The sequence below is a fragment of the Megalobrama amblycephala genome, linkage group LG14, assembly GCF_018812025.1.
Source record: "Megalobrama amblycephala isolate DHTTF-2021 linkage group LG14, ASM1881202v1, whole genome shotgun sequence".
Lineage (NCBI taxonomy): Eukaryota > Metazoa > Chordata > Actinopteri > Cypriniformes > Xenocyprididae > Megalobrama > Megalobrama amblycephala.
The window spans coordinates 49,095,797-49,114,331 of record NC_063057.1 but is presented as its reverse complement, the minus strand read 5'-3'; the positions used below and the strand labels follow the sequence as shown (position 1 = coordinate 49,114,331).

Here is an 18,535-nt window from a genome sequence, read left to right as displayed (position 1 = left end):
TGTGTTAGTTGTGAAACAGTCTTCAGATTAGCATCTAATCCGCTTCTGTTTGTTCAAGCAACACAGCTCAAGTTTAGAAAAAAAGTTAATTTTTCCAATTCATTTAACATTACACAGACACGGGTCTTCAGAGATTGTAGGTTTGTGTATTGGTTTGTGTATTGGAAAGGTAAGTGCTGACACTCACTTTGTGAGACGGGAGGATATCCTGAGGAAACGGTGCCTCCTCTCCACCAGCGCTGGACTCCTCCTCCTGAGAAACGGGAGAACATGCCTCAAAATCTGTGTGTCCTAGATCCTGCAAGTACTGGAACAGCGGAGAGTTCTGGAGGGGTGAGAGAGACGCAACTCTAAATAAACATGGGTCAATGACAAATGAGGATGTCCAAGATGACGAAAAGGAAGAATCTTCTTTACTTTGGTTTTTGAAAAACTTCTATACATTTTTCAACAAAAACTTTGAAAAAAATGTCAAGTAGTGCAACCATCAAGAAAAAAGTAATATTTTCATTACATTTGGAATATGTGAATGTACACATCCACATCCTCATAATTTTTTTCCAAAGTTTTTAAAACACATTTAATGGTGAAAAGATGTTTTCGATTAATGAATAGGAGATTTTATTGGGGTTATTTTATTTGACTGCCTGAACTAACCTTGGCATGTCATAAAAATGATAATACGACTTTTAAAAAATATTTAATGACACAGCTGAAATGGTCGACAGGGGTCTTTCTGTTATGGCTTTTTTGTCACATGATGACAGAATGTCTTTCTGAAATGACTTTCCCCAACAAAATATTTTCTAGTAGTGTTGTCACAATACTGGAATTTCCAACTTCGATACGATACCTTGAAAAATATCGATACTCAGTACGATTTTCGATACCATGGGGAAAACCGCCATATATACCGCCATACAGATAATTTGTTATTATCTCATCTTTTTCGATCATTTGGATAATTTTGTTGCAATAGCCTACACACAGCACCAGGAGGCTTTATTTGAATCATTAAACTAGATTTACAAAAAAAAAAAGACAATTAAACATATAAAATAAGAACAAATAAACAAATTGCAAATGATAGCACAAATAAATATAATTTTTGATATCAAATTGTGATATCTGCCTTTGAAATATGATCTGGGCAATTATGCTATGAGGCTAACGAAATGTAAAATAACACTGGATAGTCTTCTTTGTAAAATTAAATTCAGATTAATACTTACAATTAAAGTTACAAAAGTTATTCATGACAGAATATATTGGATCCGTACATTCACTCTTAAAGTGACAGCAGAATAATATTCCTGCTGCTGTCACTTTAAGAGCGAATGCATGGATCCAATATACTGTTACACAACATGCATTTTCTCTCAACTATTTACGATCCAAAACTTACTGTATTTACCTGAATACTCTTCAAGACATATTTTGGTATGTATTTGACTGTTTAAGAGCAATAAGCAACAAAAAAGAAGTCAATTTGGTACTCGCAAGCTGTTTGAGAGGCGGCTTTTTATGTGAGCACTAATAATATAGACCAGTGGTATCAGTGTATCGATACTGCAGAAAAGGAGTATTCGAACCGTTTCAGATATTTCAGTATCAATACATAGCGAAATATTGATATTTTTGACAACACTAAATCAATTAATTAATTAAAAAAAACAGGTAAAACTTGTTTATCTCTACTCATTCTTATGAAATAATAATCATATTATGCCAAAATAAAGAATAATTTGATTTTTAACACTTTTTCTTCAATGCGATCTCATGACAGTCACACCACATACATACATAAATACAAATGTTATCAGAAAAATTTTAATTCTTTCCTGTATGTTAGTCATAGCACACCAACTTTGATTTGGCAGACAAAGGTTTTCCAAATATAATTAATATTTTAAAACAAAACTGCTCCATTATTTTTTTTTTTTCCCATTATGGAGACATTTTGACAAAAGATATTATCGAATATGAAATCAAAATGGAATATTGCAGTATTTATTATAAATGTTTTATCCATGCACCCTTATAAACTTTAATCAAAACAACTTCCCCTCACTTTTGCAACAACATCTCTTCTCCAATGATGTTTACTTGCGAGAGGGCGGGGCAACCTGTCACTCACATGACATCACAGCAATAGCAAGCCTTAACCATCCAATCATTTCCCAATGAAAAAAAATCAAGTCCCACCCTACATTTTTTCTTGTTCGAGAAGCAGTTTCACTCGGATATACGTCACAATAGGGAAGAAAACTTTCATTTCATGCCAACTTCAATTGATTTACTGCAGAACACTGTACTAAAATGTAAAATTCTTTTTTCTTTTTTTTTTTCTTTTTGTCACGTCATTGACCCACACACATTTTAACATTTCAGCATTGGTATTCAGTTCACATATATCATCCTTAGCAATAGACATTATTTCATGAGGGAAAAAAAAAATAAAAACAATTTGATGAACAAATAAGTGAAAATAACAGAGAGGAAGGGAGGAGAGAGATACAAAGAGGAGTCATGATTCAGATATCTTTCTCAGGAAGTTTAGGGCTGTGCTCTCTCAGAGGAGAAACACCAGAAACAACATCCTTTCCTGCCTTTTTCCTCGCTTACCTCTCGCACATCCCTCGCTCTAGTCTTAGCTCTTCTCAAACGCAACATCGCTCAACGAAGGATGCAGATCCGACACTCTCGCAGGTCCCAATTCCCAACCAGAGATCCAGAATCACTGGCTCATTTCCACTACTTACCATTGCCACTGGATTTGAGTTGCTAAAGAGGTTTAAAATTCTCATATTCTTATTTCAGTCAAATCCTGCACCACTGAGGTAGCCTGCCACCCGTCATGAACTTTGGATCTTTTTGCTCTAAAGCTCATTTGCAGTGAGAGGAATCGGTTGGCGGGTGTTTATTGATGTCAGAGAGCAGCTAAACTGGCCTGAGGCGAAAGACCTGATTTTAGGTCAGCAAATGAGAGCAAACAGAATCCGACTGTTTTTGTTTTGAAGTCTGGATAGTACATTACGATATACAACAGATACAACATTTTAGAAGCATGACCCAAATCTGACCAGCACAACATATGCCAACAACTGCCCAAAATACACAAAACAGGAGGATTTCTACAACTTCTGACCAATAATCTTTTCCCAGTCGTTCACATGTTTGTTTTTTTTAATAGATGCAGAAATTTCTTGATGATAAAGCTCAGCAGAAATCGACAAAATGTACATTTACTATTGAAATTCCCATTAAGATTTTGTTTCCAATACATTTTCTGCCTTAGAATTTTTTTCCCCTCATTTTCCATGGGTACCTCGAAGTAAACACAAATAAAACTGGATGAACTTAAAGGGATAGCAGTTCTGTCTACATGACTATATATGATGAATATATATAATTTCAATGGATAATGAATAAAAATTGTGTACAAGAGGTGTTCATTTTATTTCTGCAATTTTGTCTATATCTTATTTACAATTATGTATATATTTGCATTATAACAGGCTGACTACCCTGGTCTATATATCGATATATTGGCTGATGAAAACCCATATTGGTACATTTTTTTTTTTTTTTTTTTTTAAAGGGTTAGTTCACCCAAAACTGAAAATAATGTAATTTATTACTCACCCTAATGCCGTTCCACACCCGTAAGACCTTCGTTAATCTTCGGAACACAAATTAAAGGGGTGGTTCAATGCGATTTCACTTTTTTAACTTTAGTTAGTGTGTAATGTTGCTGCTTGAGCATAAACAGTATCGGCAAAGTTACAGTGCTGAAAGTTCAATGCAAACAGTGGCAGTTTATTGCCTACAAAAACGACCGGTTTGGACTACAACGAGCTTGTTCCCGGGTTGGTGACATCATAAACCCTGCAAAACACGCCCCCATCTTAAAAGCAGAAGCTGCTGTTTATTGGCTTCAAACTGTAAGTAAGTTTTATTGTTTGTACATGTCTTTTAAACGAATAGTTCTGTTGCTATTTTTGATTGCATCAAGGACGTAAACAAAGACCAACTCATTTTTGCTTCGCTAGCCAGTTAGCTGTATTATAGTGCATATTTCTCCAACAAACGTCTATGTTCATAGACAAACAGTTGTTCATGCTATAAATTAAATGGTACCTTTACAAAAATGCTACTACTCAGTCATGTATTCGGCTAGAGTAAAGCTTTAATCAGGGTAAAACTGTATATTGAAAGCTAACAAACAGCAGTGACAGCATATCTAAACACTTTGACACAAATAAAAAAAATGAAATACCATTCATAAACGTCCTTTAAAAGCCGCGATCGCAGAGGTTCTGCTTGACCTTCTTCATCTGGGTCTGATACGGGCTCAATTTGATACAGCTATATAGATGCCATTATTTACTTTCCACTGAAGCACGTAATAAAGAATGGTAAGGGGCGTGGCGTTTCCGGACGCATCAGCGAAGCGCAATACACTTGGCTCGCTAACCAATCTGAGCACATTGCGTATTTCGGAGGGAGTGGTATCATAGAACCAGGAAGTCAAACAAGCCGTTTATATGACAATGGAAACAGAGGTGTAGAGTAAAGGTAAAATATATGAAAAATACAGTGTTTTCAAAAAAACAAAGCATTAAGACATGTTAAACTGTGCCCCAAAAACACAAACAAGCCTAGAAAAAAAACACTGAACCACTCCTTTAAGATATTTTAGTTGAAATCCGATGGCTCAGTGAGGCCTGCATAGCCAGCAATGACATTTCCTCACTCAAGATCCATTAATGTACAAAAACATATTTAAATCAGTTCATGTGAGTACAGTGATTCAATATTAATATTATAAAGCGACCAGAATATTTTTGGTGCGCCAAAAAAACAATATAACGACTTATATAGTGATGGCCGATTTCAAAACACTGCTTCATTAAGCTTCAGAGTGTTATGAATCAGCGTGTCGAATTAGCGGTTCGGAGCGCCAAAGTCACATGATTTCAGCAGTTTGGTAGTTTGACACGTGATCCGAATCATGATTCCACACAAAAGATTCGTAATGCTCCGAAGCTTAATGAAGCAGTTTTTTGAAATTGTCTTTTTTTTGGCGCACCAAAAATATTCTCGTCGCTTTATAATATTATTATTGAACCACTGTACTCACATGAACTGATTTAAAAATGTTTTTAGTACATTAATGGATCTTGAGAGCGGAAATGTCATTGCTGGCTATGCAGGCCTCACTGAGCCATTGGATTTCAACAAAAATATCTTAAAGCAGAACTCAGTAAGATTTGCGAAGCTCCCCCTACAGGTTCCTTCAGTGAATCACACTGTCATAAATACTCCAAGCGCAGCTCTGGACTACAACGCTCACCAGTGCAGTAGTTTTGCAAATACAGTACAAGAAATCTCGATGGAGGTGGGTAATTTTCGAAATTGTCTTATAAAGTCAAAATATGTACATTGTTTTTGAATTACCGTAATGCATTTTGCCACTCTCGCGTGAACGTTAACATGAGGCGAGATTGTGTCGGGTCAATGCAGCTCAACTTGCAAGTGCTGTTTTCTGGCGTAGACGTGCCAGAGGGGGTTAGTGCACGCCTCAAACACACCACTACAAGTCAATTAACCATCGTAAGGACTAAAAACTATTTCTGAAGGTAAAAAAGTTACTTAGTTCTGCTTTAATTTGCGTTCCGAAAATTAACGAAAGGTTTGGAATGGCATGAGGGTGAGTAATAAATGACATTATTTTTGGGTGAACTAACCCTTTAATCCAGGAAAAAGAAATAGTTACATTCTTACTCCATAATTATTCCTTATGACTGTTTGCTCTACTATAATTTATTGGAACCATTGCCACAAACAGATTAAATGAATAGATGTCTAATCTAGATCAATGCATATGACAGCATGGTTTCCCTGGTGATGCAGCATCAGTAGGATGTTGATCTGACAACCCCAATCTTGACTCATAAAGGCGGATCAGAACCACACATGCTTTGATGCACTTAATTCAATTTAAAGATAATAAAATAAAACAGACCATAGAGAGAGACAAACAGAAACTGTCCATACTTATACTCACGCTGTGTCTCAAAACCTAGTGAGGTACCTACCTTGACATCTAATCTCAAAACACCTACCTAAACAGGATTTTCAAACATAGTACCAAAACCTAATAACCTACAAGCATAAACAGCTTTTTGGGGGCATTTCAGTCACAAAAACTAGTGGGCTGCCTTTCTAGACAGCATTTTTGGACACCAATATCTAAAACCTATAGAACTACCAATCTATATGACATTTTTGGTTATCATAAAGTATCAAAATCTAGTGACCTGCCTACCTAGAAGACAACATTGCAACCTAGTGCCTGACGCGCCTATGATGCCCAAAAATGCTATCCAAGTACTCAGCTTACTATGTTTTACAGACTCTGACCCTGTTCATACAAGATTTATGTCTCCCAACATGTTGTATTATATGAAAAAAAGGAGACAGACCTACTTTGCAACGCGGTTTACATTTAATTAAACCCAAAGTGCTTAATAAGCAGCTCTAAGTCATTGTAGAGGTGCATAGGGAGGAGTGTTACGTGCTAAGTACAGGCTGCTAACTGCACATCTATCACAGATATTTGAGCAGCGGTTGTCTGCCCGCGTAAACGCAAGTGTCTGGATCAGAAACTTACCTCGAACACAACTTCTTCATCAAAATCCTCAGTCATAGCTCTCCGCCATATGTGTACATCAGATGCGCACGCTGGGATGGTAGTTCATATGAATTACAGGAGAGACTTGTGTAGCTTCTGCTGAATGCGCAGAGACACGCCATGACTTGAACTACAATTCCCATGGTTCATAGCTCTTCTTCGTCTATTTGACGACGGTTCGCAAAATTTGTTGGGCTACATGCCGACATCCACTGGGCTGTTGGTCTTGATTTTACACTGATTTTACAACACTGTTACTTCCAGTATGAGGAAAATATATTAAACAAAATGTAGAGGTTTAACAACATTTCCATAAATGTTCATAACATTTTTTTTTTTAGATTTTCTAAAAAACAATTTGATGCTTATATATATTAGTTTATATATTAGGGCTGTTCAACGATAATCGTGAAGAGTTTACGTAATATATGTGTGTTTGTTTTGTGCATAATTATTATGTATATATAAATACACAAACATACATGTATATATTTAGTATATATATATATATATATATATATATAGAGAGAGAGAGAGAGAGAGAGAGAAATATAATATAATAATATATAATATAATATTTGTTAAATATATAAATGAATGTATATAACGTAAACACAGACTCTTATTTTGTACACAATAATCACGATTATCGTTGAACAGCCCTAATATATAAACTATATATATATATATATATATATATATATATAGGGCTGTTCAACGATAATCGTGATTATCAGCCCTAATATATAAACTAATATATATATATATATATATATATATATATATATATATATATATATATATATATATATATATAGAAATATAATATAATAATATATAATATAATATTTCTTAAATATATAAATGAATGTATATAACGTAAACACAGACTCTTATTTTGTACACAATAATCACGATTATCGTTGAACAGCCCTAATATATAAACTAATATATATATATATATATATATATATATATATATATATATATATAGGGCTGTTCAACGATAATCGTGATTATCAGCCCTAATATATAAACTAATATATATATATATATATATATATATATATAGGGCTGTTCAACGATAATCGTGATTATCGTGTACAAAATAAGAGTTTACGTAATATATGTGCGTTTGACATACATATACATACATATATACATAGATGCAATGTATATATATATATATATATATATATATATATAAACTAACTAATAACTTTTTTATTAAAAATGTGTATAGAAGATTTGAGTACAGTGAATACAGTCGGATAGCCTACTAATTTCAATGAGGAAAAATAATTAATTTCTGTATGTTTTTTATGTAACTTTAACATATCATATATCCTACTACATCTGCTTTTTATTCTTGCCACAAACAGCATTAGGAACATCTACTTTTTGTTCATAACTCACAAGAAGTGGATGTTCGATTCGCAAAAGAATTGTTCTTCGGAATCGGATCCTTTTAATGAATCTGTGAAACTGAATCGCGCTAGTCTGAACTTTGCCTTAAAATCGTTTGATCTTAAAAATGACTACGAACTGTTAATAAACTATTGTAAATAAAGATATACACGTTGCTAAAACAGTAACCGTAATCGGTTGTTGTGATTGTGAAATGCACATTTCCTTGTCTGTAAGGAGCACATTAGGCTGAAATTATAATGTTGCCAATATGGGAGTCCAAAACAATGTGTATTCGTATATCTCGAAGAAACCATTATTTAAGTGACATACTCAGACACATCCACTGTTTATTTATTGGTGAAATGAATTACTGAATCGGTTTGTTGAAAACACTATCTGTTCAATGAACCGACTCGCTATATGATTCAGATTCCCCAACGCTCCAACAGTGAGATCGCCTCTAGCGGCGGATCATGGAAGTTTTTATTGAACTCTTTGACTGGACTTCGCCGTTCCAGCTTTACAAAAGCGGTGGCAAAAACCATGGAAAGCATGGAACTCATTCCGACTTCTTAAAAATACAAAGAGTTTGGATAATCTTTTGAAGATACCGAGTTGTCTTTCCCTCTAGGACTTGCAATGGCTCCTGCTAGAAGAAAAGAGCTGAATCTGAAAGAACTGTGCTGAATGCAGCTCATTCATGGAGTAAAGAGAGTCGTTTGGGGATCATGAGTACAGGTTAGTTTCCTGGATGAATAAACATCAGCTACTTCTCTTGAACAAGCAGGGAAGAAAGAAATGTAGGGCATGTATGGGTAAAATGTTGCAACATTTAACAGTTTCATTAGAATATTTCCAAGTGTGGCAACCGGTGGAACTTTAATGAAGTCGCAGCTTCAGTGTTCCTATTCTCTGTTAGACGCTAATCTTGTGCTAACGGGACGAATTGTCCACAAGAAGATATTCCTGGATGAAGAAGGTAAGGAACGTTGTTGTGGTTGTGATTTATTTTGGCATCTTTTTCACCGCACGTTATTCGCAAATGCTGGAACCTGAAGGGATATTCTATTTTCAGCAGTATCCAGGTTTTCCCCCCCAGACATATATATATATATATATATATATATATATATATATATATATATGGAAGCCGCACGGGATACTTTGAAATTTGACTTAAATCTTTTGTTTCAGCTTTCTTTCAACTTTCCTTCGGTTATCACACACAGATAACAATTTTGGGGCGAGTTTACTTTTTTCTTTGTTCTCTTCAATCGATATGGACACTGTTATGGAGGGTATAACCAAAGAGAATAAAGAAAAGTCCCGTGATTTTTTTTTTCCACTGCTGTAAGGAACTCTCTACCACCACAATACATCCGCCTGATGACTCCGTCTCGCGTGCTGATGCGAAAGCAGGGATTCCAGCGCGAGGCAGTTCGCGAGCTCTGTTCCCTGATCCGGAGCTCGAGCACGGGCCCGCGAGACGCTCCGAACTAAAAGCACGAGCTCCGGATCAGAGAAAAGAATGAGCGGAGGAGGGCGCCTCCGGGATTAGTCTTGGATTGCTTCCCTTGGAATGGGAAGACCACATTTCCTCAAGAGAGCATCAACAAACCCGAGTTTCCCCCATTCGAAAGCGCTATCTAGGTGAATTCAGCGAAGCCACCACAATTATTTTCTAATTGCGACATCTATAAAAGTATAGGTCTGAAATTAAAATATTTTATTATAATATAACGCTTTTCTGTACAAAACTTTTCTATGGTAACCATAGTTTCCTCGTTGATACTGTACAACTAACAAATTAAAATAGGATCTACTTCAAACCATGTAAAATCTTAATGATCTTTCTGGTACTTTATATTATTTTTTTATGGCTGTAACAAAGTGACGATAATTGAAGTAACTGCATTTTGTAGGAAATTAGGGTGTTTAGCTACTAAGAACATGTAAGTGTAATCAACTGTGCTATTTTGAGATAGTATGAAATATGAACTTAAATGTGCTTTTAATCTACTATTTCTGTATTTATAAAATATATTTAGTTACCACTTGTAGTACACTATGGGTTCAAATATACTATAAGTGGTATCTAAATACATTTTTAAAATACAGAAATAGTATATTAAAAGCACATTTTAGTTCATATTTCATGGTGTCTCAAAATAGCACAGTTGAGCACACTTAGATGTTCTTAAGATTATCTCAAATAGTACTAAAGAAGAATATTTAGCATATTAAGTTAAAAAAAATTGTGCGAAAAGAGAGCACTTTAAGTACATTATAGAAGTGTACTTTTTTCCACCTGGGATGATTGGTTATTTTGTCAGCATTATAGCTGTCATCTTTTACAATTCAATAAATGGAGCTGACAGTTAATTTGAAACTGTTTTCATTCTTGAATGTAATTTTAATGCTCATCAAAGTCAAAACATAGGTGAATACCTCTAAAAGTGTTTAACCAAATCAAAAAATTATTTTTTGGTACATAAACTTATATTTTCATGTCTGTAGATGGTCTGTTTTGATTCTCGAGAATCTGAATTTTTTTGTAAGGTCTGTAAAAAGAAAGCTCTGAAATCTCAATGATAATCTACTATGATGATATAAACATTTGAAGCCACTGTTTAGAATGCTGTACAAGAATATGCTATTCGGCATTATTGAGACAAAATCATGACCTGATAATGACACACATTGGACCTTCAAGCAAAGAATCCAATAAATCAAAACTAGCTTTGATGTGCATTTATATGCTGATGTTTGTCTCAAAGCTACATTTCAATCTTGACCTCAGTCGTGACCTATCGTGTTCAGCTGTGTGTATGTGGTATGCAAGTCTATTCATGGAATTCATGTAGTGCCCCCCTCTCTTCCTTCTCTGTGTGAGTTTATGTAGGAATGAAGAAACCACCGGTCGCCCCCAAACCCAAGCTGGTTCAGTCGCAGAAACCATCTCCTCCCCCCATCGCCCCAAAACCAGAGATCCTGCTGCCTTCACCCTCACCCACTGCACACAAGAGAGGAAAACCTGCTGTCGCTCCCAAACCATGCCTGCCCAAAGCCCCTCAGAAACCTCTCCAGCCAAGACAAGATCCCTGCAAGACCCAGCATCCCCCTGTCTCCAAAAATGGGGGTCCTGCTCTACTACCCTCACACCTGTCTCATTACATTATACCACCCTGCACTCAAGGTCATCATCTAGGTAACAGCAAGTCAGAGGATTCTAAGGAAATATGTGGAACAGCAGAGGTAGGTGATTTCAAAGAAGGCGAGAACCCAAAAGAACAGTTGTTTTACAATGACACATGGGAACATGCTTCCCAGTCTGAACGGGAACAATTGCATGCTCCCACAGACTCATTCCACACTTCCACAGAGGCACAGGAAGAAACTAACTCTTCTACAGTAGAAAAGGACCAGACAAGTACACAAACAGAAATTATCCACAGTCCTACAGAACCCTTACAAGAACAATCTGCACAGGAGAAACAAACCAGGAACTCCATTTTTGGCTCTTGCATCAGTGACAATGTTAGTTACCCTGCACCTCCCAGCAAGCCACTCCCTGTACCCCATCCACGACGCCCCCGGAGGGCACTTCTTAGGCAGAATGTTGTGGAAATTGCACCTTCAGACACTCAAGCAGATACACCTACAGAAACTTCTGAACAGATTCAGACAGACAAATTACTAGAAAATCCCGAAAACACTTCAACAAGTCAGGCCTACACTGACACACCTCTAAATTTATGTTCCCCTAAAGAGAACACGGATAACACAGACACTGGCTCCTCAACCAACAATGATTCTTTGCACAAAGTAGACTCTTTTCAAAGCGCACATGCTGAAGACGTGCTTCCTGATCTAGAATCCACTCATTATTCGGTTCCAACAAATGGTGTAACTCTAGCTTCCATGAACACAGCTGCAGAGGAGGGGTCGCAACCTCCAGCTCCTCCACCTCGACAGAAATCCCTCCCACAAATGGTTGATTCCTTGTGCAAGGCCTCAACATCAGTGGACAACTTGGTTTTGCATTGCCAATCAGATCTTCAAGATTCATTGGTCAGGAGTAAAGATGAGGAGGTGCAAAGTGATGATGAAGATGACGGAGCATATGGAGATTTTGCTCGATACCCAATAACTCGGAGTCTTCCTAAACAGATTAAGCTCAGCTGTGGCTCACAAGTTGCAGCTATAAGCAAGCCATCTTTGGATGGGGAGGAAAAGTCACCAAAAGTCATGCCTAAAAAGCCCCAACGAAACAGTCTTCCCGCCTCTGTTGTGTTGCGGAAGCAAAACACGTCTCCGCTAGCGCACACCCCTCCTCCGCTTCCTAACTCCAGTCCTCCCGTATTCAGAGAACTCCCGGCACCTCCTCAGGAGAAACCTTCATGGCGAGTCGCCCTGCCTAGCATCCCTCTCTTCAGTAAAAACCAGCCGACTCGCAGTAACAGCCAACCGCAGGCTGGAGGTGTGGGATCTGTTTTCGTCAAACAGAGGGCAAAGTCATTTTCCTCTGCAGATCTTCAGCGAGTGGATACTGGATCCGAATCCTCCGAGCCGTTGGTGCGGTCCGATCAAACACGACGTAGCTTGCGGAAACTTCTAGAGCTGCGCGTATATGCACGGTTGCTTCCGAAATTGCTTCGCAGTGGACAGTCCCTGGATTGCACTCGTACTGATGCGGAATACAAGGATCATAAAGCCACACCCACTAATCAAGTCACCCCTGGTGATGAGGAAGAAGCTCAAGGTGACAGCGAGACTGACTGTGGGGTGGAATATGAGAACGTCCCATTATATGAAGAGATTCCAGAGTACATGAACCTGCCCTGGGTCTATTCCAACCAGGATGTGGACACAGGAGTGTATGAAGTGCAGGAACCATGTGAGGTGAACAGGTCAGTTTGTGCATGCACATAAATGTATACACAAGTCATAATTTATTTCACCATCCTCAACTACAACTGTATAATTTAAAGGACATAATAATTAATCAACCAACATATTTTGATGTGACCAGAGGGTCAGAGTTTAGATGCTTTGCATGGTTTTTATTTGCTATAACTACACCATTGCATTGGGTGGCTAAAGGGTTAGTTCACCCAAAAATGAAAATTATCCCATGATTTACTCACCCTCAAGCCATCCTAGGTGTATATAGGGTTGCAAAGGGGCGGAAAGTTTCCGGTAAATTTCCAAAAACTTTCCACGGGAACTTAACCTGGGGAATTTTGGAAATATTCCAATGTGGAAACTTAACAGGAATTTATGGGAATTTACGGGAATTTATGAGAATTTATGGGAATTAATTGGAAATGTTGGGAAATTTATATAAATTTATAATATTTATATAAAAAGTATCATATAAAAACAAATATAAACATTTTGTTTGGTCATAACATGAAATATGTTATTTATTCAGCATTCAATTAATTTTAATGTAGTAAAATAAATATATTTTTATTGCAGCAATTGTTATGTGTTATTTATTTCAGTGTCACATGATCCTTCAGAAATCATTCTAATATGCTGATTTGATACTAGTTATTATCAATGTTGGAAACAGTTGTGCTGCTTAATATTATTTTGGAATCTGTAATACTATTTTTAGGATTCACTGAATAATAAAAATGTTAAAAAGAACAGAATTTATTCAAAATAGAAATCTTTTCTAACAATATCACTTTAATAATACTTTTTTTAACAATTTCACACATCCTTGCTAAATAAAAGTATTAATTTCTTTCAAAAAACGGTAAAAGAAAGATTACTGACCCCCAAATTTTGAATGGTAGTGTATATTGTTACAAAAGATTTCTATTTTAAATAAATGCTGTTCTTTAAATTTTTATTCATCAAAGAATCCTGAAAAAAGTATCACAGGTTATAAAAAATATTAAGCAGCACAACTGTTTCCAACTTTAACTAAAATTGCATTAAATATGGTTGTTTTAACCAAAATTATGCTGCAAGATGTTCTTTTCAACTACATTTAAGTACCCTGTTATAGGCTAACCTGTAATTTTGCAAATTCCCTGTTTATTCCCATTAATTCCCGTTAATTCCCATATATTCCCGTTAATTCCCATGGAAAGCATGCAACCCTAGGTGTATATGACTTTCTTCTTTCCAACGAACACAATCTGTGATATATTTAAAAATATCCTTGCTCTTCCAAGATTTATAATGGTAGTGAATAGAGTACCTCAGAGATGACATGTTTTTGTAGGCCAACAAGGAAGTTAGCGGCGCACTATTCCCTCTATCGAAAGCCTATGCATTTTTCCCATAGACTTTTGGAAAATCGCAAAAAAATAAGCTCTGTGTTTAACAAAGGGTTATGACACTTTCACATTTTGTCTATCAAGATAATCTTTACAAGTATACACAACATTTATACATTTTGAAGCCTAAATAAAGTCGTCAGATATAAAAAGCTAACCGTAGGCTATAAACGGACAACAGCACACCATGGTCACGGATCAACGTCACCACCACCACCAAGCTTCCTCAAACTTTATTTAAAAACATGCTCGCTGATTATAATCTGTGCTGTTTATGAATACTTATCCACTTTTTCATGACCAATACTGTCCAAATGTCCTGTTTGTCGTGATGATGTCTAAAGTCCCCGCCAAAGGATGTAGTCCCTTTTAGCAACTTGTTAGCAAGTTGACACAATAAAAGTTTAAAAATCGCAAGCGGGTTATAACTGGTGTGTTTTATGTCATAGATCAAAACATGAAAATATTTAGAGGCTTTGTTAACCACAGACCTTATTTCAGGCGATTTAGCAAAAACCCATTCAAAAAACCCATAGACTTTAGGGCGATGGAACCAGAAGTCTTACAATGCTTACTCGCTTGCATACAAAAACATGTAATCTCTGAGGTACTCTATTGGAGCCCCCCAAAAAATGTATCCATCCATCATTTAAAAAATCCATACGGGTTTTTGTAAGGATAAATATCCATATTTAAAACTTTATAAACTAAAATAACTAGCTTCCAACAGACAACCATACGCATACTGCGCAAGTCAACTTGCGCCACAAGAATAACCCCTGATTATGTATATATAAATACATGTGCACACATGTATATATTTAAGAAAAAAATGTATATATAAAATATTTATATTTATATGTAATATAAAATATATATAAATATGTATATTTATTTATACATGTATATATTTCTTAAATTTATACATGTATGTGCATGTATTTATATATACATAATTATTATACACAGAACACACACATATATTACGTAACACAGACTTTTATTTTGCAAACGATTAATCACGATTAATCGTTGTGTAGCCCTAAATCACACCCCCATTCACTACTATTAGAAAGCTTGGAAGAGCCAGGATATTTTTAAATATATCTCCAATTGTGTTCATCTGAAAGAAGATGGTTATATACACCTAGGATGGCCTGAAGGTGAGTAAATCATGGGATAATTTTCATTTTTGGGTGAACTAAGCCTTTGAGGGGCCGTTCACATGTAGTGTCTTTTGCATGCTCAAGTTCATTATTTTAAATGTAAACACGTGACAAGCATGCTCACAAGAAAAACCTCGTAGGAAAGAAGAAAGTGGCACAGCGTTTTTAGACATGACGTGAATGACTACATCAATCAATCAGATATAATTTAGGAATTCTAATCATCTAGTAGAATATCTGAAAGTATCAGATATACAGTAGTTGCAGATACAGTGGAATGACTTGAGGGGTTGATGGGTGCTTTTGCTTTAGGCCATGTTTATAAATGACAGCATATATTCACATCTCTTGGACCTTTCCTGATCAAATGCCTACATCATATTAAAAGCCTGTTTACAACAAGATAACTATGACACTAACAGCATCCACACCGACGGATGAGAACATTCGGTTTGTTGTGAGCACATACTGCAGTTATGTCATCTGATGCTTTAAATGCTTAAGCTCTTTAAAGCTGGTGGATTCTGATTGGCTGTGAATGTTTTTATCGTTGATCAACTGAGAAAAAAATCATTCCTCTGTCGTTATTGTTATAGCTGTTATGTTGTAGACTTTTCTCATAGAATTTGTTTGATTATCAAAACATTATAGTTATCGCCCTTGGTGTGAATGGGCCTTTAGACTCGTATACACAGAGTAACTCCAAAATGACAAAATCTGCATCACAAAACATGCTGCACTTTTTGGTTTCAGCTGTTGTGATTTGTTAGCATCAACATTTAAAAGCTACTGAGCAACAAATATATATATTTTAAAGTGCACTGTGTTGGTTTGGTCTGTGTGGTCATGGAAGTGTGTGTGTGAGAGGGTTACAGTCCACTCTTTGAGTCCAGGTTGGGCTGTTTTCCTGTGGGTTATTTTCAGTGGCCAGAGCAGGAAATGTCTGTAGAGGAGAGAGCTGAGCCACTGGAAAATAACCTTTCTCTCTCTCTCTGTCTCTCTCTCTATTTCTCCCACACTCTTTTCTCTCATTCTCAGAATTTTCATTTGAGATCTTCTGGCTCAGAGCTTTGCTTTGTCATTACAACATTTCCAACACAGTAGCAAAAATCATGTCATGTCAGTAAAACATGAATCATCTTATTCTGATTGCAAATATACTAACTGCTGACTGTTTCACTGACCTCATTATAAAACATCACAGCCCACAGGCTAATTTTTGTCAGCAGTAAGTGCTTTTGTAATAAAGTTTGGTTTTATTTTTGGAATTCATGTGTAAGCACAGATTATTTTTTGTCTACAAAACTGATTTCAAGCATTTATGCTTAAGCCTTTAGATAAAAAATGATTCAAAGAATATAAGAAACTAAATTTAGAAATATAAATTCCAATCTTTTGACTTTTGGTGTGTTTACTGTGATGACTGTAGACACATGGCTTGTCAGTGATGAGGTCTCAGTGCCGGTGAAAACTTACAGCATTTGCTGAATTCGCAGTTGGTTTCCAGATGCACAGGACGTTGAATCAAGTTTGTGGTCGTATGTTTGGAGTTGTCAGCAAGTTGTAACCAACAAATATTTTACAGTCATGTGGGCTAAAGCCCTTGATCACAGTAGTAATACATTATCATCTTTGATCTCTCAGTACAAAAACTGTTGTGCACAAAACAACAGAATATACACTGCTTTAATACTGGATCCCACTATACAACTATATTTGATTGAACAATTATTTGTGTTTGTGTGTACAGTATATATACATATAGCCACAAAACATATGTATGTATGTAATATATATGTTTTGTGGCTATATATATATATATATATATATATATATATATATATATATATATATATATATATAAATATGTATGTGACATACAGAAAATGTGAAAATCCACATTCGCTCTGACAGATTTATATACACTGTAAACCGTAACGCTCAAAATAATTAATTGGTTTGAGCAGGACAAACTTAAATTAAACAAATTAGTTCAGTCAAATTAAAGGATTAGTTTACTTTCAAATTAAAATTTCCTGATAATTTACTCACCTCCATGTCATCCAAGATGTTAATGCCTTTCTTTCTTCAGTAGAAAAGAAATGAAGGTTTTTGATGAAAACATTCCAGGATTATTCTCCTTATAATGGACTTCAATGGACTCCAAATGGTTGAAGGTCAAAATTACAGTTTGCAGCATCTAAGAGCTCTACACGGTCCCAGACTAGAAAGTAGGGTCTTATCTAGTGAAACGATCGGTCATTTTCTAAAAAATATTTTTTAATTATATTATAATAATATTATATTAAATTATATGTTTTAACCATAAACGCTCATCTTGAACTAGCTCCTCTTCTTCTTCTCTATTAGAATTCAGGCAGTGTAGATGCTGCTAAGTGTATTACTGCCCTCCACAGGTCAAAGTATGAACTAAATTCTCATATACAATATGCTATTGCAAGTATATAACAATTAGTTCAAACTTTGACCTGTGGAGGGCAGTAATACACAGCTAGTTCAAGATAAGCGTTTGTGGTTTAAACGTATATAATTTTTATTTTTATTTTTTTTAGAAAATAACCGATCATTTCACTAGATAAGACTCTTATTTCTCGTCTGGGATCACGTAGAGCTCTTTGAAGCTGCACTGAAACTGTAATTTTGACCTTCAACTATTTGGAGTCCATTGAAGTCCACTATAAGGAGAATAATCCTGGAATGTTTTCATCAAAAACCTTCATTTCTTTTCGACTGAAGAAAGAAAGACATAAACATCTTGGATGACATGGGGGTGAGTAAATTATCAGGAAACTCAAGACTTACCCATGGGTTTTTATTAATAGGAGAAGTTCCTCCTTTATGTCTCTCATGTAAAGTTCCTTTGTCTATTAAGCGTGTTCTGTTGAATTGTAATTTTTATGATGCTGCTAGAAAACGCTTTTATTCAGAAACATGCTTGCATGGAA

The 18,535-nt window shown here is 35.8% G+C and overlaps 2 protein-coding genes across 6 annotated transcripts in view; one reads left to right on the top strand and one right to left on the bottom strand.

The window, feature by feature from the left end:
- vezt (vezatin, adherens junctions transmembrane protein) overlaps positions 1-6,848 on the bottom strand; it is a 42,972-nt gene extending 36,124 nt beyond the window's left edge. For both annotated transcript variants that reach the window (XM_048157367.1, XM_048157368.1), the window contains exons 1-2: positions 6,677-6,848; positions 188-325 (exon numbers count right to left, since the gene is read on the bottom strand). In XM_048157367.1, the coding sequence (XP_048013324.1) occupies positions 188-325; positions 6,677-6,712 (174 nt within the window). In that variant the 5' untranslated portion in view covers positions 6,713-6,848. The remainder of the gene's footprint in view (positions 1-187; positions 326-6,676) is intronic.
- A 1,727-nt stretch (positions 6,849-8,575) lies between these two features.
- The window catches only part of fgd6 (FYVE, RhoGEF and PH domain containing 6), a 32,947-nt gene continuing 22,987 nt past the window's right edge, over positions 8,576-18,535 (top strand). The window contains exons 1-2 of one of the 4 annotated variants that reach the window (XM_048155376.1): positions 8,576-8,845; positions 11,010-13,017. In XM_048155376.1, coding sequence (XP_048011333.1) covers positions 8,836-8,845; positions 11,010-13,017 — 2,018 coding nt within the window. In that variant the 5' untranslated portion in view covers positions 8,576-8,835. The other 3 variants (XM_048155374.1, XM_048155375.1, XM_048155377.1) reach the window with 3 other exon arrangements.